At 51.4% G+C, this 23,098-nt stretch overlaps 2 protein-coding genes across 2 annotated transcripts in view; one reads left to right on the top strand and one right to left on the bottom strand.

Moving 5' to 3' along the window:
* Positions 1–23,098, top strand: part of LOC133777090 (C-C motif chemokine 4) — a 140,936-nt gene that overhangs the window by 14,426 nt on the left and 103,412 nt on the right. The window lies entirely within an intron of this gene.
* On the bottom strand, positions 682–9,346 carry CCL5 (C-C motif chemokine ligand 5). Its single transcript, XM_062216520.1, has 3 exons — positions 9,232–9,346; positions 6,143–6,254; positions 682–1,128 (listed from the first exon to the last, which is right to left on the bottom strand). Exons 1-3 carry the CDS (start codon positions 9,305–9,307, stop codon positions 1,041–1,043), a joined length of 276 nt encoding a protein of 91 aa, XP_062072504.1. The 5' UTR covers positions 9,308–9,346; the 3' UTR covers positions 682–1,040.

Here is a 23,098-nt window from a genome sequence, read left to right as displayed (position 1 = left end):
TGCTTTGGGCAAATCAATTTCCTCTGTTGCCAAGAGTTGCAGTTTCCTGACTGCCAGCAGGGTCAATAATAACACCTACACCGAAGGGTTATCAGAATGAAAAAGGATGGTGAGTGCGAGAGCTGGACCAATACCTGGCACGTTGTGGGTGCCCACTCAATAGTGACTGTAATTCTGAGTGCTGTCAGCATGTTCATGTGAAGGGATGCATGGTTGGGATGCTGTAACCGTAAACACTGGTGTAGTTGTGGAAAGCCATACACACACCTCATTCTCATCGAAATATCGGAGGCCCTTGGTTTGCCATCCATCCTGTCCTGAAGGCCAGTGTGGGGTGGAACCCACTGGGGATAAAGTATAGGGTAGATAAGTGTGGAATGGCCGACCAGGGCCCAAGGAAGCAAGGGAGTGAGCTGAATGCCTGGTGGCTTGGGCGTGAGCATGTAATGACTGTGGCAAACCCCATCCCACAATGGATAAGCCACCAGAAATTTTACCTGCTCTTCCTGCCTGTGCCACCTCCTTTTTCCTCCCAGTCCTGAGCCCCTACATCTAGGGCCAGCAACAGCTATGTTGCTGTTCTGCTCCCTATGTGCTGTTGTGCTCAACGTTCTTGGGGAAGGAGGGGCCCCAAGGAGAAAAGGAAACCAGGAGCCAACTTTGTAATTGTGCTGAGAATTTTAATGGAAAGCTGATGTCTTAGGTTTGAAGTGGGAGCTCTGGCCTCGGTACATCCCCATAGGAACCCCATCTTCTTCTCTTCTTTGTCTTCAGAGGCACAGTGACTTCCTTCCTGGTCACAGAGCTGTGGCCGCACTGAGGGGCATGAACCTCAGCGCCTAGAGGTTTCCTGTCGCCAAAGCAGAGCCTCAGTGGCTCTTGGAGGCTTTAGCTGGGGAGGTTTTTATACCTGCTGCTGTGTGGTAGAGCCTGTGCTCTCCAAGGAGTGGGTGGGAGGAAGGCAATGGGAGGAAGCATCCCATGCTGACCGGGACAAGAGCAGAGTGTGTGCAAAGTTCACGTTCAAGGCGCTGTGCATCTTAGCTCATCTCCAAAGAGTTGATGTACTCCCGAACCCATTTCTTCTCTGGGTTGGCACACACCTGGCGGTTCTTCCTGGTGACAAAGCTGTCAGAGAGGAGAAGGGTGAGATCTTATGAGCACTGGGGCAGCCAGCCTTAGGGCCAAGGAGGGTGGGGGCCTAGAGGGAAATGGCGATGCATTGGAGTAGGGCATTTTGGGAGCTCCGTGTGATTGCACTCGAGGTAGAGAGTCACGCATGGTGAGTAGAAGAAGCACACACACCTGAGTGTTGGTTTCACCTCCTGTTTGTTGGATTGCCTAGGCAAATCTCTGAGGGCCTCTAAAATGCTGATAGAAATAATTCCCACTTTGTATGATTGTTGTAAAGCTCATAGGAAATAGCATGTCTGAAGGAGTTTTGAAAAATACCATGCATGTGGTGGTGGTGTTATTAGGATGTGGGGTCAGAGCACTGTGAGGGCTGACGCCCTGGCTGTGGGCACTGTGGGCTCTGAGAGGTCGAGGGTCCTGTGATACTGACAATGTCCACATGCTTCTGCCGTTGAACCAGGCGGCACATGGGGGCTGTGAGGTTAGGGGGCTAATCTCCACGGTGTCGACAAAGGTGTGAGCTGGAAGGTGAAAGTTGGGGGTGCTGAGGATCTGCCCAGCTGCCTGCCTTCCCTGTCTGCTGGGAGACTGGTTCTGGCAGACGGAGGCTGCTGACGGCAGTGCTGCCAGGTCACAGGTTCCTTCCGAGTCAGCCCGGCCTGTTTGTTCCTCTCTCGTTTTGCCTTCACCTTTAGGATGTTTTCTTGCACATTATTGCTATTTAAAAAAAAAGTTGAACGTTGATTTTTACTTAGAGTAACAGGTAAAATATTTTAGAGGTTCTCATGGAACGAAAATTAACTTTATTGTCCAGAAGTTTTTTAAAAAGTCTAGCTGAGCTGCGCAGTATGCTGCATTACTGTACATCATAACAATTATATTTGTTCTAAGAACCACAGGAAATACATATAAATGTATTCTCTATGTTGAAATATTATGCCCAAATATGTTTTGATGTCCTATGTATTTACCACTTATATTTTGGCTTAATATTTTCATTATTTCTATAAAAAGGTTGTTTATTCAAAAGGCAGAGTGAGAGAAAGAGAGAGGTTCTTCCATCCAACTGGTTCACTCACCAGATGGCCACAATAGCTTGGGGTAGGCCAGGCTGAAGCCAGGGGCCAGGAACCCTGTCTGGGTCTCCTACATGGATGACAGAGACTCAAGTACTTGGGCCATTATTTAATACTTTCCTAGGTACGTATATTAGCAAGAAGCTGTCCAGGAAGCAGTATTTGGGCCCCTGCCACCCATGTGGAGCTCTGGGCTTCTGGCCCAGCACTGGTATAGCAGGCATTTGGGGAGTGAATAAGTGGATGGAAGATTTCTTTCTCCCTCTCTCTGTTGCTCTAACTTTCAAGTAGATGAAAAATATTTAAAAATTTTAAAAACATTGTGGTAAAATACATGTAATCAGTTTTCAAAAATTTTACATTAAAATAAGCATCTTTTGATTTCATGTTCTACAAACTTTTTGAAGTATCCTTGTATAACCTAAAATTTACCATATTAACCATTTTAAAGTTTATCTTTTTTTTTTTTTTTAAGATTTTTATTTATTTGAAAGAGTTACAGAGGGAGAGACAAGAGATCTTTCATCTGCTGGTTCACTCTCCAAATGGCTGCAACAGCTAGGGCTGGGCCAGGCCAAAACCAGGATCTAGGAGCTTCATCTGGGTCTTGTGTGGGTGGAAGGAGCTTAAGCACTTGGGCCATCTTCTGGTGCTTTTCCCAGGCACATTAGCAGGGAGCTGGATCAGAAGTAGAGCAGCCAGGACATGAACCGGCACTCATATGGGATGCTGGTGTCACAGGTAGTGGCTTTACCCCTTATGCCCCAGGTTTATCTTTCTTTAAAAGTAGTTGTACATATTTATGTGTAATATGTGATGTTTTGTTACATATAGACATGGTGTGCTATTCAGTCAAGGTAAATATTTTTATCTTATCAAGAATTTAACATTTCCTTATAGGGAAACATCTGAAATCCTATCTTCTAGGCTTTTTACATAGAGAAACACACAGTCCCTTATCTATAGTCTCCCTCCTGTACAACAGGAAGTTTATCTCGCACATTCTTACACTCTGCCCGGTGTGCAAAGGGAGTACAGGGGTGTTCTGGGCTCCCGTGCTGCTCATGTTTGTTTTCTTATTGGGGATGATATGGGCGCCCTCGTCACGTAAGAGATGTTCTCTGTGTCCTCAGCCTGCAGGCAGGAGGTCAAAAGGCTGGGGACCCAGCACCGAGGTGAGGGCTGCTCAGGCCCCGTTCCCTCCCCGCCGTGCAGCATGTAACTCCCAAGAGCAGCCCCTCGTCTCCAGCTTGTCCCTGCCTGCCCCTATTTCGGGGACCTTTCGCTTGCCTGACTTCACTGTTTCCCTGTGCCCCTTAAGAGCAGGTACTGTCAGTCACTGCCCTTTGCTCTTGTCTGTATTCTCTCCCAAGTCTCCGGGCCTGGCACTCAGTTGGTGCTTAATGAGTGCTTATTGAATAAGTGAATGAATGAGTTGCATGCCCTCCTTAAATGTCACCTTCTGGGTATGTAAGAATACATTTAGATGCTAATAGGTTAGCATTTATCATGCACATACTATGTACCAGAGAACTTTCTAAGCATTTTATTATTCTTGCTGTGACCTGGTGAGGAAAGTACTTGTATTACCCCATTTTGCAGATGAGGAAATTGAGGGTCAAAAAGCAAAGCTCACCAACTGGCCCAGCTGGGGCTCTTCACAAAGGCGGACTGGCTCTGGAGTCAGTGCCCACCAAGACAACGTTGGATCTCTAACCCCCAAACCCTTCCCTCCGCTACCAAGCCTTTGTTTCACACTCCCCACAGGGTATTTCCGTGAGGTGGTCTGGCTGCCACTGTGGCTCTTGCCTCTATAAACAGCTCTTCCTCACCACTTAGGGTGGGTCCACACTTCTGCAGCTGTCTGCACTGGAACCTCAGCCTTAGCTCCCCTCTCCATTGCTTCTGATCCCTACCAGGGCTTGCTAACTCCACCTCCTAAGGTCTCCTCTCTCCTTTCCTTCAGGCACTGTTCAGCCTCCAGTGCCCCTCACGTGAACACAGACAACAACAGCTGCTAACTGGTTGCCCTCTGTGCTTTCCTACCTGAAGTCTATGTAAACCAAACTGGACCCTGGCAGTGGGCCCTCTGCCTGACACACCCCTTCCTACAGGCCTTTCTCTGCCGGTCCAAACCTCTCTTCAAACAGTGCTTCTGGCAGCAAGCCTCCTCTAGGTCCCCTGTCCTGTCCCCTGCAGCTGACGTGTTCCCCTGCTGTCTACGCGATGTTCTTGTGTAGGGTACTCTAGTCATTGCTGTGTCAGTCTCATCCCTCGTACTAGATTGTGCACCTCATAAGGCATCTGGTGGTTTTGTTCATCTCTGTCCATAACAGGTGCTCTGGGAAGGAATTTTTTCTTTTAAAAAATATTTGCGTTCAGAAATGAAGTTAGCAGGGCAGATGTTTGGCACAGTGGTGAAGATGCTGCTTGAAACGCCAGCATCCTAGATCGGAGTGCCTGAGTTTGAGTCTTGACTCTGCACCTGGTTCCAGCTTCCTGCTAATGCACACACTGGGAGGCAGCAGGTGATGGCTCAAGTAATTGGGCACCTGTCACCCTTGGGGAGACCTGGGAATGAGTTCCTTGTTCCTGGCTTCAACCTGGCCCAGCCCCAAATGTTGTACCACTTGGGGAGCAAACTAGCAGGTGGAAGATTCTTTCTCCCTCCCCCCCAAAAAAAATAAACAAAAATGTTTTAAAGAAATAACAGGGCTAAATATTGCCACCATTCTTTGAGGAGTTCCTCAGAAAACTAAAGTCCACCTTTGAATACTCACATCTTTGCCAGTGTCATGATAATTTTGTGTTAAAAACATTTACCCTTATATAGAAAACTTGCCCCATTTAAATTCTTTAAGCCTCTGTCATCTTAAGCTTCTTAAACAACCATCATGACAGGAGGCTCCACATACAGGCTCCTTGCCTCCCTTCCTGTGCAGCCTTGGTGAGCACTTGGTGAGAACTGCAAATACCTGCCAGGGCTGTCATGAGAAACAGAGAGGTAATGTAATAGGACATTTGAAACATAGTGGGCACTTCCTAGGCCGGTGCCGTGGCTCAACAGGCTAATCCTCCGCCTAGTGGCGCTGGCACACCTGGTTCTAGTCCCGGTTGGGGCACCGGATTCTGTCCTGGTTGCCCCTCTTCCAGGCCAGCTCTCTGCTGTGGCCCAGGAGTGCAGTGGAGGATGGCCCAAGTGCTTGGGCCCTGCACCCCATGGGAGACCAGGAGAAGCACCTGGCTCCTGGCTTCGGATCAGCGCGGTGCGCCAGCCCCAGCGCACTGGCTGCGGCGGCCATTGGAGGGTGAACCAACGGCAAAGGAAGTCCTTTCTCTCTGTCTCTCTCTCTCTCTCACTGTCCACTCCTTCTGTCCAAAAAAAAAAAAAAAAAAAAGAAAGAAAAAAGAAAAGAAACATAGTGGGCACTTCCTGTGTGGTAGGGATATTGTGTTTTTCTCAATGTATTAGCTTACATATTTAGGGGTGAGTCTCCTCTCATTATTTCTTCCCCAATGGGTACTTTTCCTGTTCATTTTTTACATGGTTAGAATTAGGCCCTTGACTTCTGACCTCTCCTCTCTGGTTTACTTAGGTGGACCTGATGGGGTGTGGGGCATTGGAATGCCCGTAAATGGAAAGTGATGGCTGAGTCCGCCTCTGTTCCAGACTATGTCCAGTGAAAGCCACATGGGTAAAGACTGCAATCCTGGGAACCTGGCCTATCAGGGCGGGCAGGACCTCCCAGAGTACCTGTCTGGTCCTTTGACACGGGCTAGAGGCGAGGGGTGGTGGGTGTTTGAGCAGCTGCAGGATGGGGAGTGTGCACTGGGTGCCCTTTCAGAGGACTTGTAGGGGAACTGGCTCCCAAAAGGAGCAAGAGGCATCCCTCTCTCCCCTGCCCCCCAACCCCCACAGGGCAGAGACTCACACAACTGCCGGGAAGGAGCACTTGCTGCTGGTATAGAAATACTCCGTGATGTGGGCCCGGGGCAGCAGGCGGGAGATGTAGGCAAAGCAGCAGGGCGTGGTGTCCGAGGCATCTGGGAGAAGGAAGGTGGAGAAAGCTGTTTTATTCATTGCCGGTGCAGAGTGGGCATTGTGCTGCACACTTCCTGTGATTTCTCTTGAATAGTATCCACCTTGGCAGAAACTGAGACTCGGGAGGGTCCAGTCACCTGGCCATGGGCACACAGCGTTTAAGTGGGGGTTCCAGTAAGGACCGAGAGGCCCTCCTTAGGCTTTCGCCCAGCCTGGAGCCAGGTTTTCACCCTTGCCTTCACACTGCAGCTCCTGCCCTGGGGACCCCCTTGGGTCTCTGAGCCCCTTCCTGGTTTGTCCTGGACCCTCTGCTCCACTCTGCCCCGGCCAGGATCCCCAGTGGAAGGATTTTTTTTTTTCCTGAGAACTGGTTGTGTGGTTGTGAGTTCCACATGGCTCAGGCCTCATCCTACAGAGTCCCTGGAGATGCCTATGGCCTCCTGGGAGCCCTGGCTGAGCTGCAGGGAGAAGCACTCTGAGCAGAGGGCCTCTTGGTCAATTCAAGAGTGTGCTGGGGGACTGGCGTTGTGGCACAGTGGGTTAAAGCTGCTGCCCGCAGTGCCAGCATCCCATATGGGTGCTGATTGAAGTCCCAGCTGCTCCACTTCCAATCCAGCTCTCTGCTGATGGCCTGGGAAAGCAGTGGAGGATGACTCAAGTCCTAGGGCCCCTGCACCCACGTGGGAGACCTGGAAGAAGCTCCTGGCTTTGGATCAGCTCAGCTTTGGCCATTGTCTCCATTTGAAGAGTGAACCAACAGATGGAAGAACTCCTTCTCTCTCTCTATCTCTCTCTGTAACTCTTTCAAATAAATAAAATAAATCTTAAAAAAAAATAAATAAAATCTTAAAAACAAAAAAAAAAGCATGCTGGGAAGCACGTGTGGCCTTAGCAGAGTGGTGGTGATGCTCTTCCCAGAGTTTCCCTCAGTCCTTCCTGGCATCCCTACCCTACCACTGTGTGTCCGTGGCCACGTGACCTTACCCCCTTGAGCCTCAGATAGAATGTTTTTTTTTTTTGAGAAGTTTTTCTATTTACATCCAAAAAGCCCTTTGTTCCAAGAGGAGCAGAGGTGGGGAAGCAAGACCCATCTCCTTAAAACCCCCAGCCTCAACTGGACTGTGCGCTCAGCTCTCTGCATCTTTGCTGAGCCGCCCGCCTGGCCTGGCCGGGTGTACTCTCCACTCACCCATGCAGCCCCCCCCCCCCCCCCCCCCCAGTCTGAGGGACTGGGCACTCTCTCTCAGGCCCTGTCTGGAGAGGTGCACATCCGTCCTTACAGATGTTCCTTCTTAATAAACCTTGCTATTTTACCTCCCACTAAAAAAAAAAAAAAAAAAAAAAAAGAATGTTTTTTTTTTTTTTTTTTTTTTTTTGACAGGCAGAGTTAGAGAGAGAGACAGAAAAGTCTTCCTTTTCTGTTGATTCACTCCACAAATGGCCGCTACGGCCGGTGTGCTGTGCTGATCTGAAAGCCAGGAGCCAGGTGCTTCTCCTGGTTTCCCGTGCGAGTGCAGGCCCCAGGCACTTGGGCCATCCTCCACTGCCCTCCCGGGCCACAGCAGAGAGCTGGCCTGGAAGAGGAGAAACTGGGACAGAGTCCGGCGCCCCAACCGGGACTAGAACCTAGGGTGCCGGTGCCGCAGGCGGAGGATTAGCCTAGTGAGCCGTGGCGCTGGCCTAGAATGGGGTTTGAATACTGCTTCCCCCACTTCCTAGCTCTGTGCCCTTAAGCAGGTTACTTCTTGGGGTTTCTGTTTTCTCACCTGTAAGCTATTGAAAGAGTAGCTGTGAATATTAAATAAGAGGATATATGCGAAGCAACAGGCACAATGCCTGATGTGTAATAGACATCTAACTAGTTTTTACTAAACTTTTTTATTTTTTATTTTTGACAGGCAGAGTGGACAGTGAGAGAGAGAGAGACAGAGAGAAAGGTCTTCCTTTGCCGTTGGTTCACCTCCCAATGGCCGCTGCGGCCGGCACACTGCGGCCTGCGCACCGCGCTGATCTGAAGGCAGGAGCCAGGTGCTTACCCTGGTCTCCCATGGGGTGCAGGGCCCAAGCACTTGGGCCATCCTCCACTGCACTCCTGGGCCACAGCAGAGAGCTGGCCTGGAAGAGGGGCAACCGGGACAGAATCTGATGCCCGGACCGGGACTAGAACCCAGTGTGCCAGCGCCACTAGGCAGAGGATTAGCCTGTTGAGCCACAGCGCCGGCCATTTACTAAACTTTTAATATTTATTTTTGACGCAGAGACAGAGCTCTTATCCGCTGGTTCACGCCCCAAATGCCCAGGACAGTTGGATCAGGGCCAGGCGAGAGCCAGGATTTGGGAACTTAATCCAGGTCTCTGACATGGGTGGCAGGGGTCCAGTCCCTTGGGCCATTACCTCCTGTCTCCCAGGGTGTGCGTTATCAGGCTGCTGGAATAGGGAGTGGAACCGAGACTTGAACTCAGGCTCTCATATGGGATGCAGGTGTCCCAACCAGTGTGTTAACCACTAGGCTAAATGTCTGTCCCTATTTTCCTTTTAAAGGCCCCATTTTTGCCATCCATGAAATGAGAGAGAAGTTGATTAAATCAAGGGTGTTAGTTGAGTGTTCAAAATTTCTGAGAAATGCCACTGGTGACAGGCATGCGTCCGTCATGTCTCAGGGTCAGCAAGAGCTACCCCTGCCTGCTAATACCTCGAGCACCAGTCCATGGGTGAGTGCCTGCAGGCCTCAGGGGTGTAGACCCTGGAGTCTCAGAATAGTTGATGAGGAGATGCCTGCTGCGAGGCAGCTCAGAGATCTATCAGGGGCAACAGAACATCTAGGCAAAGCGATAAGAATGTGCGTGAGGGGGTTCAGGCAGTACACAAACTCCAGCTGCAAAGACAGCCAGGTCTGGGGGAGAGAGTGAGGTGGCGTGGGCACGCAGGCAGAGGGTCTGAATCCACGGGCCACGGCAGGCAGTCGCGACTGGACTTACATGGGGAGGCAGATGCAGGTGCGCAGAGGGCAGCAGCGGTGAGGAGGATGGCGAGGGTGGCCGCGGAGACCTCCATGGTAGCGGTGGGCAGAGCTGTGGAGAAGCGGGAGCTGAGTCCCAGGAGCCCCTGCAGCGATCCTCGGCAGCTCAGTGGCCCTTTTATAGCAGTCAGGGCTGGTAGAAGGGGCGCCCCCGCCAGGGGAGTTTCCAAAACAGCAGCTAAGCGTTGGCTGATAACATAAGTGAAATTGCACAAAACGGAAAAGAAAACTGAAATAGGCTCCGGAAATTTGGGTTTCTGTCTGTCTCTCCCTCACGGCCCTCTCATCCAGGGTGAGCTCATCAGTTCCTCCTTTGCCCAAGCACGAGTGGATGCTTGGCTGTCATGACCTTCCAGGGCACTGCCCATCTCAGAGAGGAGGAAGCTGCTGCTTTGGGGACGAAAGAGGAGATGTAGGACAGAATCAGAAGCCACTGGGTCTTGATTTGGTTGCTTTCAGAGTTTTTTTTTTTTTTTTTTTTTTGACAGGCAGAGTTAGAGAGACAGAGAGAAAGGTCTTCCTTTTCTGTTGGTTCACCCCTCAAATGGCTGCTACGGCTGGCGCGCTGCGCCGATCCGAAGCCAGGAGCCAGGTGCTTCCTCCTGGTCTCCCATGTAGGTGCAGGGCCCAAGCACTTGGTCCATCCTCCACTGACTTCCCGGGCCATAGCAGAGAGCTGGCCTGGAAGAGGGGCAACCGGGAAAGAATCTGGTGCCCCAACCGGGACTAGAACCCAGGGTGCCAGTGCTGCAGGTGGAGGATTAGCCAAGTGAGCCATGGCGACGGCCGCTTTCAGAGTTCTTGCTCATGCACAGTTTTTGTCTCCCTTCTCTCGTCCATGGAGGGACGTTATTTACAAAGTGTTTTATTGAGGAGGGTCCTCTGGACCCGTGACTGTTGTCCCCAAAGGAGGTGACAGCACCCACTCTGTGACTGGAGCCACGGATCACAGAGGGGCCTTCGCACCAGATATGAGTAGGGTAATTCTTTTTGGAATTTCTTGCTCTCCTTGTGGCCATAGGCTCACTCCCACTTACTTGCTGAATGATCTTTGGGGAAATTGCTTAACCTCTTTGAGTTCTATGTCCTTGTTTATAAAGTGGGGTTCCTGGCTATGGGCTTGTTAGCAGGGAGAGAGGCCTCTTTCACAGCATGTGCTACCGTTACCAGCCACTGTTTACTGAGGCCTCCTCTGTACCAGGCACCAGTCTGCGAGCTTAGCACGCGTCAACTCATTCACTCTTGTCATCTCCATTTTACAGACGAGGAAACCCAGCAAACGCTGCGATCGCACCTCCTTTCCAAAGTCTTCCTGGGCACCAAAGTTACAGAATACAGGAGCTGCAAGGGATGATTCCTGCCAGCCCCTACTCCATGCTCTTCAGGTGCAGAGGAGGAAACCGAGGCTAAGGGACTAGGGGACTTGCACAGCAGATGGGTGACAGAGCTGGAGACAGAATCCAGTGGCCCAGGCTCCCACTTGGGTGCATTGTTCTAAGTGCTCAACATTCAAGGGCTCATGATGGGCCATCCTTGTAACCAAGTTCCCCACTTAGAGCTGGGGTCCCTACTTCATTCTGAAGAACTGGATACATGAAGTCTTCGTATTTGGGTAGTTCAGAATTAGTGACAGTTCAGGCTGGGCTGGGCTGGGCTGAAACTGGCTTCTGAATTATCTAAGAGTGCTTATGGATAGTGAGAAAAGCTATCAAGTTAAAAAAAAAATAAAGTGTTGGCCGGCGCCGCAGCTCACTAGGCTAATCCTCTACCTTGCGGCGCCGGCACACCGGGTTCTAGTCCCGGTAGGGGCACCGATCCTGTCCTGGTTGCCCATCTTCCAGGCCAGCTCTCTGCTGTGGCCAGGGAGTGCAGTGGAGGATGGCCCAAGTTCTTGGGCCCTGCACCCCATGGGAGACCAGGAGAGGCACCTGGCTCCTGCCATTGGATCAGTGCAGTGCGCCGGCCGCAGCGCGCCTACCGCGGCGGCCATTGGAGGGTGAACCAACGGCAAAAGGAAGACCTTTCTCTCTGTCTCTCTCTCACTGTCCACTCTGCCTGTCAAAAAAAAAAAAAAAAAAAAGTGTAACCACATATTGAGAACATCCTCTTGCTAGCTGCTGTCACACAGGTAACTTGGTGGCTGAGGGGACGAACGCGCCCAGAATAGGGCGGCCTTGTCACCTGTCTGCCTTCCGGTGACTTGGAGGCAGAGGCAGTGGGGTGGTCAGACTCATCTTACAGAAGAGGAGGAGATTTCTAATATCCTCCAAGTCATACAGCTGTCAAGTGGGATTTGAGCCCAGGTGTTTGTGACAAGCGTGCCAGCTTTTTTGAGTGGCTGCCATCAGCAAGGCAGTTAACAGTCATGCAAGGCTTCTCTGAGTGCCATGTGCTGTTCTGAACTCTTTACAATGATCATCCTCTCATTCTCTCTCCAGGACTCGTTAATTGGTTAACAGGGATGTGACTTTTTTTTTTTTTTTAAAGATTTGTTTATTTTGAAAGAGAGGGAAAGACAGAGAGAAATTTTCTCTCATCCAGTTCTCCCACGTTACTGCAGGGGCCCAAAAACTTGGGCCATCTTCTGCTATTTCTGGATCAGAAGTGGAGTAGCCAGGACTTGAACTGGTGCCCATATGGAATGCTGGCATTGCAGAGGGCAACTTTACCTGCTACATCCTAATGCTGGCCTTAGGGATGTGATTTTGGAAAGCATGGCCACCTCATTTAAAGAAACAGATCACAAACATGTTAGAAACACCCATCCATCCGTGCAGAAATGTTCTGCCTGTTGTCACTGGTCCCTTCACTGGCCACCTTTGGTCTGGGACCTGTGGGTGAGGCAACGATTGAGGACAGAGAGCTGGCAGCATCTTCTGCTTTTTGGCCATGTAGCCTTGGGTAACTTCTCTCTGCTGGCATCCTTATCTCTGGATCAGTGATAAGAATAAAGGCCCTCATGTAAGGAAGTCTCTCAAAATGTGCTCCTGCTTGTCAAGCTCTTAGAACACACGCTAAGTCCTTAATAACATTAATGTGATGTTATTGCTAACAGTAAGAAGACCACAGTCCCTTTTAAGATATTCTGTACTTCAGGCTCTTCAGCAGTCTGAACTAGACCCTCAGTTAATATGGATTAAAGAACTTCATTGCAAAAAGATGTTGTTGTTTGTTAGGAAAACAGATGAGTCAGCTGAGGCTTAAGTGACTCAGGGCCATCTCTGCACAGGAGAACTCAACATTGAACCCACGGCTGTCTGGCTCACAGGTTTTCCCCACTCTTGCACGGTTTGTAGAGAAATCCTGAGATTCTTGCCAAGGCTCAGTTTTCCACTGTGAGCTCTATTTTTTTCTTTGTTTTTCCTGCCCCAGGGCCCTGAGTTCTATTTCTGTTTCCTTTATTTGATCTCAGTTTTCCTCTTCAAGGAAGAAAGGAAAGGTGCTGGTGCTGTGGTTACATCCCACATGAGCTCTGGTTCAAGTCACAGCTGCTCCATTTCCTATCCAGCTCCCTGTTAATGTGCCTGGGAAAGCAGCAGAAGATGGCCCAAGTGTTTAGGCCCCTGCTACTCACATGGGAGTCCCAGATAGAGTTCCAGGCTCCTGGCTTTGTCCTTGCCCAGCCCCATCTGTTGTGGCCATTTGGGGAGAGAACCAGCAGATGGAATCTCTCTCTCTCTCTGCCTTATTTATTTAAGATTTGTTTATTTATTTGAAAGAGTTATAGAGAAGGAGAGGTAGAGGTAGAGAGAGAGATCTTCAGTCCTCTGGCTCACTCCCCGAATGGCCACAATGGCTGGAGCTGGGCTGATCCAAAGCCAGGAGCCAGGAGCTTCTTCCAGGTCTCCCATGTGGGTACAGGGGTCCAAGCACTTGAGCTATCTTCCACTGTTTTCTCAGGTACATTAGCAGGGAGCTGGGTCAGAAGTGGCGCAGCCAGAACTTGAACTAAAACTAAAGCCAGGAGCCTAGAACTCAATCCAGGTCTCCCACATGAGTGGCAGGGACTTGGACCCAAGTCCTGGAGCCCTCACCTGTTGCCTCCCAGGGTGCTCATTAGCAGGAAACTGAAATCAGAAGTGGAGCCAGGACTTGGAGCCAAGCACTCCGATAGCACATGTGAGTGTCCCAAGCCAAGTCTTAAGCACTGCAACAAACCTCCTCCCCAACAGAACGTTGTGACGTACATTATGAATTAGAGTCCTCACGTGTGTGCATCCTGCCTAACTGCCAACTTCGTACCGTTTGACCAACATCTCCCCCCACCCCCAACCTCTGTCCCTGGTAACCACAGATCTCTTTGCTTCCACGTTTTTTACTTTTCCAGATTCCACATACAAATGAGACCATGCAGTATTTTTCTGGCTGTGTCTGGCTCTCTATTCCTTATTAGTAATGACCTTGTGCAAGTTGTTGATTTCTTCTTGGCCTTAGTTTAAAGGGAGTTTGGCTCCAAGCATTTAGCAATCCCAGGAAAGCTGTGACTAGCTTCCACCAACATGTGGGAACCTACAAAAACACACACGCCGTTTGTCACAGGAGGGGTTTGTGGACCTAGCAGGCTCTGCGATCGGCTCTCAAGGCTGCTTCTCATCAGCCCTGGAGGCCGCCTGGAGCAGGGCTAAAGCCAGGCACAGCCCTCCTTTCTGGCCCAGCTCTGGTGTTCCCTCTGTCAGTCACTTCCTAAGCTCAGCGGGCTGCCCGCCAAGTCTCACAGTGTGACATTAGGAAACCAACCCAAAACAGGCTCAGAAAGCGAAACCCAGTTCCCTCTGATTCCAGAGCTTTGGGCAGGCCACGGGGGTTTCCCCCACAACACGTGGGGAGCAGCTTTGATTATTGGGGCTGCTCTTTCCAAAAAGTTCCCTCCAGCTGGGGAAGTCCTTCTCACCCCTGGGATTCTGGCCCCCAGAAAAGCCCGAGGCAAAGTCAGTCACTTCTTCCTCATGGCCTCCTTTTGCCAGCTAGGGAGTTACTCCCTCATTGTCTTTCCTCCTCCTCTGCCCTTGGTGGCCCAGACAGTGAGCTGCTCTTTCACTCCTGTTTGTGCTTCCAGGGCCCTGCTTGCAATAGGTGCTCCACTGGTGCTACCTGGAGGCTCTGTGGGAGGCAGCAGCACAGAGGTGCAAGCTTTGGGCTCCCAGCAGGCACAGGGGCCTTGCTCAGGCAGAGGCGGGATTCGCACCCCGTGCAGGACCCCTTCGTATGCATCCTGCCCTTGTCTTTGGTCCAGCTCCCATTTGATCTCCCTGGGTTTTTCTATTTTGCCCCCTGGCCGCCTTTTCTCCCTCACTTCCCCTCCCCGAGCCCTAATGTGTGTTTCACTCTGCCAGGGATGACAACTGACAGCGGCTGTCACAGCTCCAACCGCACGCAGGCAGGCGGCTGTGGCGTGGCGTCACCCCTCTTCTCACCTCCACCACACGGGACAGGAGATGTGCACGCCTGCCTTGTTTTTGCAGCTGGAGACCACATGTGGCTGGCAGCTGATGGGGGTGCACACCATGAGGTGCCTTGGAGGAGGGGTGGTCCAGGGGAGGCACTGGCTCTTCTGAAATAGCTGGGGGACGGATGGCTTCAGGCCTCCTCCCCATGGTCCTCTGTTCCCCTCCTCCCTGTGCGCCCCTTCATGCAAGTCTTCAGCAGCTTTCGGTGCCAGCGCACCAGCCCCTACCCTCTCCCACTGTCCCCAGCCCCCAGGAGAAAGCCCGGTGAAGCAGGATGAACTTGAGGTTGATATCTGACAGCACTCACCCTCTGTGTGTCTCTGGACAGCTCACTGATTACTCCATACTGAGGCATCTTCTCTGGAAATGAGGGCTAAGAATACCTCGCTCCTGGGACAGTGCAGAAGAGGCCATGAGGCCCCTGTTTCTGCACAAAGCAGTTGACCAAAAAACCCCCGCTGTTCCTTTCCTCCTTTTCTTCAACATTCCAGGCCCTGGAATTGTTTCTCAATAGAGACACTGGGCTCAGCTGAGTGAGGAGGCCTGGGGGCGGCTGGGGGCGAGTTGAAGGTGTTTTCCCACTTGCTGTCAGAACCACACTGGCCGTGTTAGGCGTTCCTTCGCTGTCTGGGGAGAAGCACAGAAGCTTCGGGGATGACTCAGACCTGCCCCCAGCTCCCCCTTCCCGCCCCGTGCAGCAGACCCCAGGCACGCAGCCGCATCCTCTGTCCTTCACTGTGTCTCAGAGCCTGGAGCTGGGGTGAGATCCAGTGCCCCCTCTCCCTTCCTGGCTGTCCCTGCAGGCCAGCACACAGACCATCCCTCGATGAGTTTCACAGACAGGCTTCTGGGGAGTGACAGAAGTCTGAAGAGTGGTACAAGCCTCCGTGGTGTGGCTTCTGGGTGGATTTTTGAGCTGGTCCTGGAAAGCCCCCTGGCTTCTTGCCCATTGCTTTCCTTCCCTGGTCTCTTGCTCCTCCTGCCCCCTTAAGCCTGGGTAGGGACCCTAGGACCTTCCTAGGTATTTGCATTTCCGAGGACGTCGAGCTGCGGTGAGGAGGTCCCACTGGGGAATTGTCTCATGTTGGGAATTGGAAGTCCTGCACCTTACTCGGCCACTCCTTCCAGAGCCAACTTTGGGCAGTGAAAAGAACAAGGAACTGGGAATTGAAAGACCAAGTTCTAGGCCCTGGGCAGCTCCAAGCCTAGTTGGCAAACCTCTTGCTCTTGGAGGCCCTTGGTGTCCTCAGCTGGGAAGTGGGAATCTGGTAATATGACTTCTGAGGCCCTTTCCTTCTCGGTTCAATGGTGTACGGTCAAGAATGTCTAGTGTAGTAGAGGGAGGATTGGAGTCAGTTCATGTTACTCCTCCCATAGGGCAGGTTGAGGGCTGTTCTCGTCTCTTCCCCTCATCCTTCCAAGACCTGGGGCTCAGCTTACCACTTAGCTTATGACCTCCTTCTGTGAGCAGTACCACACTCCCTCCTCTCCCCCCCCCCCCCAGCTACCCACTGCCCACTCCTGCCAGTTCCCCACCTGCCCATGCATTTGTCTATTCATCTGTCCCTGCACCTTGTGTCGGTAAGATTCTTTGTTTACAAGCAGTGAGAAGAATGTCCACTGGCTTAAAGAAGCAATGTCTTGGGGGTGATGTTGGGTAGTTTTAGTAGACACAAGGGGGTCCATCCACTTGGGGTGTTGCCAGACAATCAGTGTCATACAGGAGTTGCTCAAAGGAAGGCTTTATTGTGACAGGTGAAGGAGGCAGTGGGAAGGTCAAGTTCCCTCCACAAACTGCCTTCCCAAGAGTTTGCCAAGGCTTTTGCAGCCAGAGTTGGGGAGGGTCCCAGACATAGGAGAAGGGGAGCAGGAGGGCCCTTCCTGTTCAAACAGCACATACCTTCATGCTTACCAAGTTTTAATTCAGACTCAGACTGGCTTCCTGCAGCCTTCATTGGTTGACTGGTGGTGGCTCCCTCTGAATTCAACCCCTTCCTGGGACATCCTCTGAAAAACAAGTTCTGAGAAGTAAACTGTGCTGGCTTCTCTGGCCGGTCCTATACTCCCCTCTCGCCTAAATCCCACATACTTGGTACTTCATAGGATGAATGAGCAATTGGAGGACTTGGTTTGGAAAAAGAAGCTAGAAAAACTCTGGGTGTTTGGGCAGCAGGAACTACTTAACAGTGTCATCAGTGTCCCACTGTTGAAATAAATGTGCTCACAGATTTTCCTACCTTCCTCTCACATTATAGAGACTCACAGCCCTTAGAGAGGGAGTATGACCAGCTGAGCTGTGTCATTTGCTTGCTTCTTGGCTGGGATAAGATAGAGCACCCGATTTGCAGTGCCTCTGAGACTGTATGAGAAATAATTCCACCAAAGGATGTGAAGGTGGAATTTGGGATGGATCATGGATGCCATGTAGAAAACTTAATCCAAAACCACTCAGCCAATCAACAAACCAATACCCTATCCCCACCCCACCCACCCATCCACCCATCCATGTACCCGCTCTAGCCATTTGCTTGTCCATCTATTCCTTTGTTCTCTCAGCCAACTCAAAAGCGTATCTTTCCTGGGTATCCATTATATTCCAGAAGCCATGGTAGGCACTTAGGTATAGGGCAGGGCCTTCAGTCCGAAATTTCTCCAAAGCCTCTTCACAAAGGATGTATCTATGGAATGGAAGCAAAGATGAGGGATGATACAGGGAAAGAATACCCACATATATGAAGTCCACACACTTGGAAGGTCCATAGAGCATTGCTGGGGATGTGCCTCGTCTCTCTGGATGTGGGCAGGTAAGAGATAGCTTTATGAGCATCTCATACTATGAGAGAGTGCTTAGTAAGTGGCAGGACCAAATGTGGCCAGGATTCAGCACCAGAAAATTTGCATCTTCCTCTGGTTTCTGCTGCTCTTGGGTGGTGGGCGAGTCTTGCCTCCTTTTCCTTATCTGTAAAGGGGACAATGCCTAAAGAATCCCTGCCTCATCTAACTGCTGTGGGCGCACGATGAGGTAGTGGATATAGACATTTCCAAAGTACTAGGAAAGAGAACTGTTTCCGCCATGGTTACTTCTGTTTTCTGAATGGCTAATAACCCCTGTGGTTCGTGGGCCACTCTGACTTCTGTCCCGCTCTCGTTGCTCTCCACCCGGTGATAACCATGGAGAGGTCTGTTGAGCATTTCAGTGCCTTAAGCTGGTAGATGACTGTCCAGGGTAGTCTTTGCCCCCACCTTGGAGACGTGGATGGTCAAGGCTGTGTGGGCTGCAAGTGGGCTGGGAACAGCACCGGGTGAGTGTGAATGCGAGGGATGGGGCCTGCTTTTCTGTGGGTAGGAACAAATGACGGGGGACCCTATAAACGTGTGGGTGGCCTAGTTATTTTCAGCTCACAGTAAGAAGCATTGGTTCTCCAACTTGTAGCCAAGTCATCACTGGAGACCAGAGCTTAAGGTCAAAGGCTAGAGTGTATATATGTGTGTGTGTATGTGTGTGTGTGTGTAATTTTACTTCCGAGGTAGAGTTACAAAGAGAGGGAGAGACAGAGAGAAAGGTCTTTCATCCACTGATTCACTCTCTAAATGGCTGCAACAGCTGGAGCTGAGCCAATCCAAAGCTAGGAGCCAGGTGCTTTTTCTCGGTCTCCCATGTGGGTTCAGGAGCCCAAGGACTTGGGCCATTTTATGCTGATTTCCCAGGCCACAGCAGAGAGCTGGGTTGGAAGTGCAGCAGCCAAGACTTGAATTGGCGCCCATATGGGATTCTGGCACCACAGGTGGAGGATTGATCTGCGCCACAGGGCTGGCCCCTAGAGCATATTTTGTTTGGGAAGAATTTGCCTTGAACCTATAGGTGTCCAGGCCGTGACCCTGAGTAAGGATTGTCTGCTCTGTGAGCCTCACTTTTCTCATCTGTGAATTGAGTGGCTTTCCTGTAGGGAACAGCTTGTTGGTGTGCTGGCTCACTTTCCTCACTGTTGTAGGGTGAGTGTGTGGGCCTGTTTTGGCCCTCAGCTGGTCTCTTCCAGATGAAGGTCTCGTCTTCACATGAGAAGTGCTCTGACAGCTGCCTATCATTGTTGATGGGTTGCACATTGCCACCCAGCTATAGAGTTTGGTGTAATCTGTTAACATTTTAAAAGCACTTACTCCATTTAATAAGCACAAGCCATCTCACTTCTAGGAATGCATCTTACAGATGTTTCATTCATGCACACCTTGATCTGTATCAGGATTCATGGCTTGTAATCATGAAGATTGGAGACAATTGAATTGTCCCACAGGTGGAGACTAATGGAATAATTCTGGCACTTCCACAGGATGGACTGCCAGGTAGCCATGAGGAAGAGTGAGGCAGCTCCCTGCATGCAGGTACAGAAATGATCTCTAGGAAACAGTCTAAGAGGGGCATTTGGCACAGTGGTTAAGATGCGGCTGGGGACACCTGTGTCCCATGCTGGAGTACCTGGGCTTGAGTCCTGGCTCCGTTCCTGCTAATGTGCACCCTGTGAGGCAGCAGGTGATGGCTCAAGTACTGGAGTCCCTGCCACCCACATGGGTGATGTGGATTGAATTCCTACCTCCAGCTTTGGTCTGGCCCATATCTGACTGTTGCAAGTATTTGGGGAGTGAACCAGTGGTTGTGAGATCTCTGTCTCTGTCTGTCTCTTTTAAGATTTATTTTATTTATTTGAAAGAGTTACAGAGAGGTCGAGACAGAGCTCTTCCATCTGCTGGTTCATTCCCCAAATGGCCGCAATGGCCAGAGCTGAGCTGATTGGAATCCAGGAGCCTCTTCCAGATCCCCCATGTGGGTGCAGGGGCCCAAGCACTTGGGCCATTCTCCACTGCTTTCCCAGGTGCATTAGCAGGGAGCTGGATCACAAGTGGAGAGCTGGGACTCAAACCAGTGCCCATATGAGATGCACTGCAGGCCAGGGCTTTAACTCACTGTGCCACAGTGCCGTCCCCTCTCTGTCTCTTTTGCCCTCTCCCCTACTCCTTTCTTTCCCTTTCAAATAAATATAAAGACAAAAAATGTGTAAAGACAGAAGCAAGGGAAACAGAATGACATATTTCTATGACATGTATGTGTGAAAAAAAAAGAACCCCATCTATGCCTGTAAATGCTTGGGCTCTCTTTTTTTGGGGGCTGCAACAGATACCTTAGGAAGGACACCTGGGGGAGGCCTCCTTTTCTTTCTGTAATAGTTTGTCTCTTTAGGAGATGGCATGATGGGCATGCTTGATTTACATCTGAAAGGTCATCTGGCAGGGCTGCCTGTGGAGCCCCAGCCCCAGGCCCAGCCCTCAGCCCAGTGAGAAGGGCGGGTCCTCGCAGAAGTCCTCTGAGGCCACAGACGGGGGCAGAGGCCCCTTCCTGCCCATCGCTCTCACGCAACCCTCACCCCACCCTTCACCGCATCAGGGAAGTGGACTTCTAGAATCATCTTCTGACACCAAAACCTTACAAGTCTTGCCCTCAAAGAAGGGCGACATTTCATGCGTAGGGAGGGAGTGGGGCGATCACTATCTCCTCCCACAGAAGATGCTGTGTCATGGAAACAGCAGCCTTTGGAGTTGCACCAACTTTAGGTCACATTCCAGCCTCCGCAGCCTAAACGGAGGCTCCAGGTGCTGCCACGCCCCTGCTGTGCTGCTTGCTCCCCTGTAACGTGGGCTGACTTTCCAGCAAGCTCAGGTGATTAGGGGGGCTCTGCCTGCTGGAGCCCCTCATCAGGAAGGAGGGAAAGAGGAAACAGTAGTGGCTGGAACTGGACCCCGATCGGCCAATGCTGGTGGCACCCTCTGGCTTTGGCCCCTTGTCCAGCAGAGGGGAAGAAGCCACAGTGCCTGCCTGCTAGGGGTGCACTTTGATGAGAATGCTCTGGGAGTTTGCAGCTGCCTCTCTGCAGCTCTGCGGTCTAGGCCAGTGTGGTCAGCCCAAGGCAACTGCTTTTGGGGTGTGCAGTCAGGAGGGAGGCTGACACGGGAAGGGGTGGGTCCTGTTCTGAATGGGACATTGGACCAGTAGGGACCTAGCACTTCCCAAGCATTAGGGGCTCCTGTCTCCTGCTCTGACCCCTCCACAGGGAACCTTGCAGTGCTGGGGCCCTCACTGCCATGGGGGAATTTGTTCTGAGCACAGGGGCTGCCTCCCAGCTGCAGACACACAGCTCTTTCTCGGAAGGTGGGCCACGCTGGAGGGTGTGGGCTTTGAGAGTAAAGTGGACCTGGGCTGAATTCTTGTTGGCTGTCTGGAATTTTTAACCTATTTATTTTCATTCTATCTGGAAAGCACAGAGACAGAAAGAAATTTTCTATCCACTGGTTTACTCCCCAGATGCCTGACTGTCAGGGCCAACTCAAATCCAGGAGCCAGGAACTCCAGCGGGGTCTCCCAGGTGGGTGGCAGGGACACAAGAACTTGGGTCATCACCTGCTGCCTCCCAGGGTAATTAGCAGGAAGCCAATTGGATGTGGAGTAATGAGGATTCGTACCAGGCACTCCAATATGGAGGTATTGGTGGTTCATGTCCCAGCTGCTGCTCTTCTGATCCAGGTCCCTGCTAATGTGCCTGAGAAAGCAGTGCAAGATGGTCCAAGTCCTTGGGCCCCTGCACCTATGTGGGAGACCCAGAAGAAGCTCCTGGCTCCTGGCTTCAGTCTGGCCCAGGCTATTGAGGCTGTTTGGGGAGTGAACCAGTGGATGAAGGACTTCTCACTCTGTCTCTCCCTTTCCCAATCTGTGACTCTCCCTTTCAAATAGGTAAATCTTTTTTGAAAAAATAGATGTTAAGGGGATTGTAGAAAGGGTGGTTAATGATCCCATTACTTGCCTCAAAAAAAAAAAAAAAAAAAAAATGGAGACCATATTGTGCTCCTAGTCAATGGAACTGGTGAGGCCATGGCAACAAGTGAGGGGTCATGGGTTCTGGTGCACCACAGGTTCCAGTCAGGAGGGTCCAGAGGGACAGTGAGACGAGCCACACCTCAATGCCACATCAGCTGAAGGCAGCAGGGTGACAGCCATGGCCCCCAACCCCATGCAGGGCCAGGAGGCTGCTTTAGTGCCCCCTGCATCCTGATGCCAACCTGGGAGTGAGAGGCAACCCCGACAAGGAGTGTGAGCTTCACACTGGCCGCGAATGTTTGCCTGAAGTGAGCCTGCTTCACGTCTGGGGAGTTGCTTTTCTTGCTCGCCATTGCTAAGGGTGTCCTGCACCGCTGGCAGTGGGAGACCAGTCCTTGACACTACAGAGAGGAATGTTTTTCGAGTACATCCAAGCTGTAGTGTGTAAGTTTAAACTCTGCTACGACCACGCAGCGCACAGTGTTTCAGCTTTGAAAGCGCCTGCTGCCGCTGCAGACTCCCAGGCTGTCTTTCCAGTCTCACGGCAGTGGGCACGCTGCCCACCCGCTTTCTCTCTTCAGAGCCCTCTCAGAGCATCTTCAAACGGGGTTGGGGGGCACTTCCCACAGCTGGGAGCCACACTCATGTCCCGCAGCCATGCTTGGATTGCTTCAGCCCCTTAAGGAGGCTTCATTTCTCCCCAGGGACCAGCCAGGACCTGCTCAGCCACTGGGATGTGGAACTGTCTTGTTAAAAAAGAGAAAGAAACTGGAGTCACCGAGGCTGAGTCCCAGTGGGGTGGGCTGGACCCTCGCAGATGGAGGGTCAAGTTGGCTGGATTTTCTCTGTGTGGTTCTGTAGAACTTGTCCCTTTCCCCTCTTGGTTAAGTGAGGGATAATCCTTGTTGGGAAGACTGAGATGGTGGGAAGCATTTAACAGTGTGTGGCACGTTGTAAGTGTGCAGTAGACAATGACTGTCATGAGTTATTCTCTCCCAGCTTCTGTGCTTAGTCTCAGTCTCTCTCTACTGCACCCTTCTCCCTCTCTCCCCTTCTCTCTCTCCCCCACCTCCCCTTCCTCTGCCACCTCCACTCTCCCCTCTGGTGAAGAGGTGGATGATAGTGCCCTTATGAATCTCTACTGTGAGAACCTTTGCATTGGAGAGAGAGAGGTTGGCCCACGGGAACAGGGACCGTCCTGTCCTCACGTTTTAGACAGCCAAGGCTGAGCTGTATGGACTTTCAGGCTCCCTCACCTTCCAACCCCAGGCCACTGGTCAGCTCTTCTGAGCTTGTTTTCCAGCATGGTGGCAGGTGCTCAACAGCTGTAGCTGCTTACACAGAAATGGCAAAGACTGACCGGTCTGGCCAGCAACCTAGGACTCACTGTGGACTTTTGCACCTCTCTGACACTGGGCTCCCCCAGAAGCAGACACGGAGAGGAGGATTTGAGTGCATGTGATTTCCTGGGAGGTGAGCTGAGGAGGTTCCAGAGAGATGAAGCAGTAGGGAAGGCG

Source organism: Lepus europaeus, chromosome 18 (genome assembly GCF_033115175.1).
Source record: "Lepus europaeus isolate LE1 chromosome 18, mLepTim1.pri, whole genome shotgun sequence".
Lineage (NCBI taxonomy): Eukaryota > Metazoa > Chordata > Mammalia > Lagomorpha > Leporidae > Lepus > Lepus europaeus.
The sequence above is the reverse complement of the archived record's forward strand: the minus strand, read 5'-3'. Positions and strand labels throughout refer to the sequence as shown.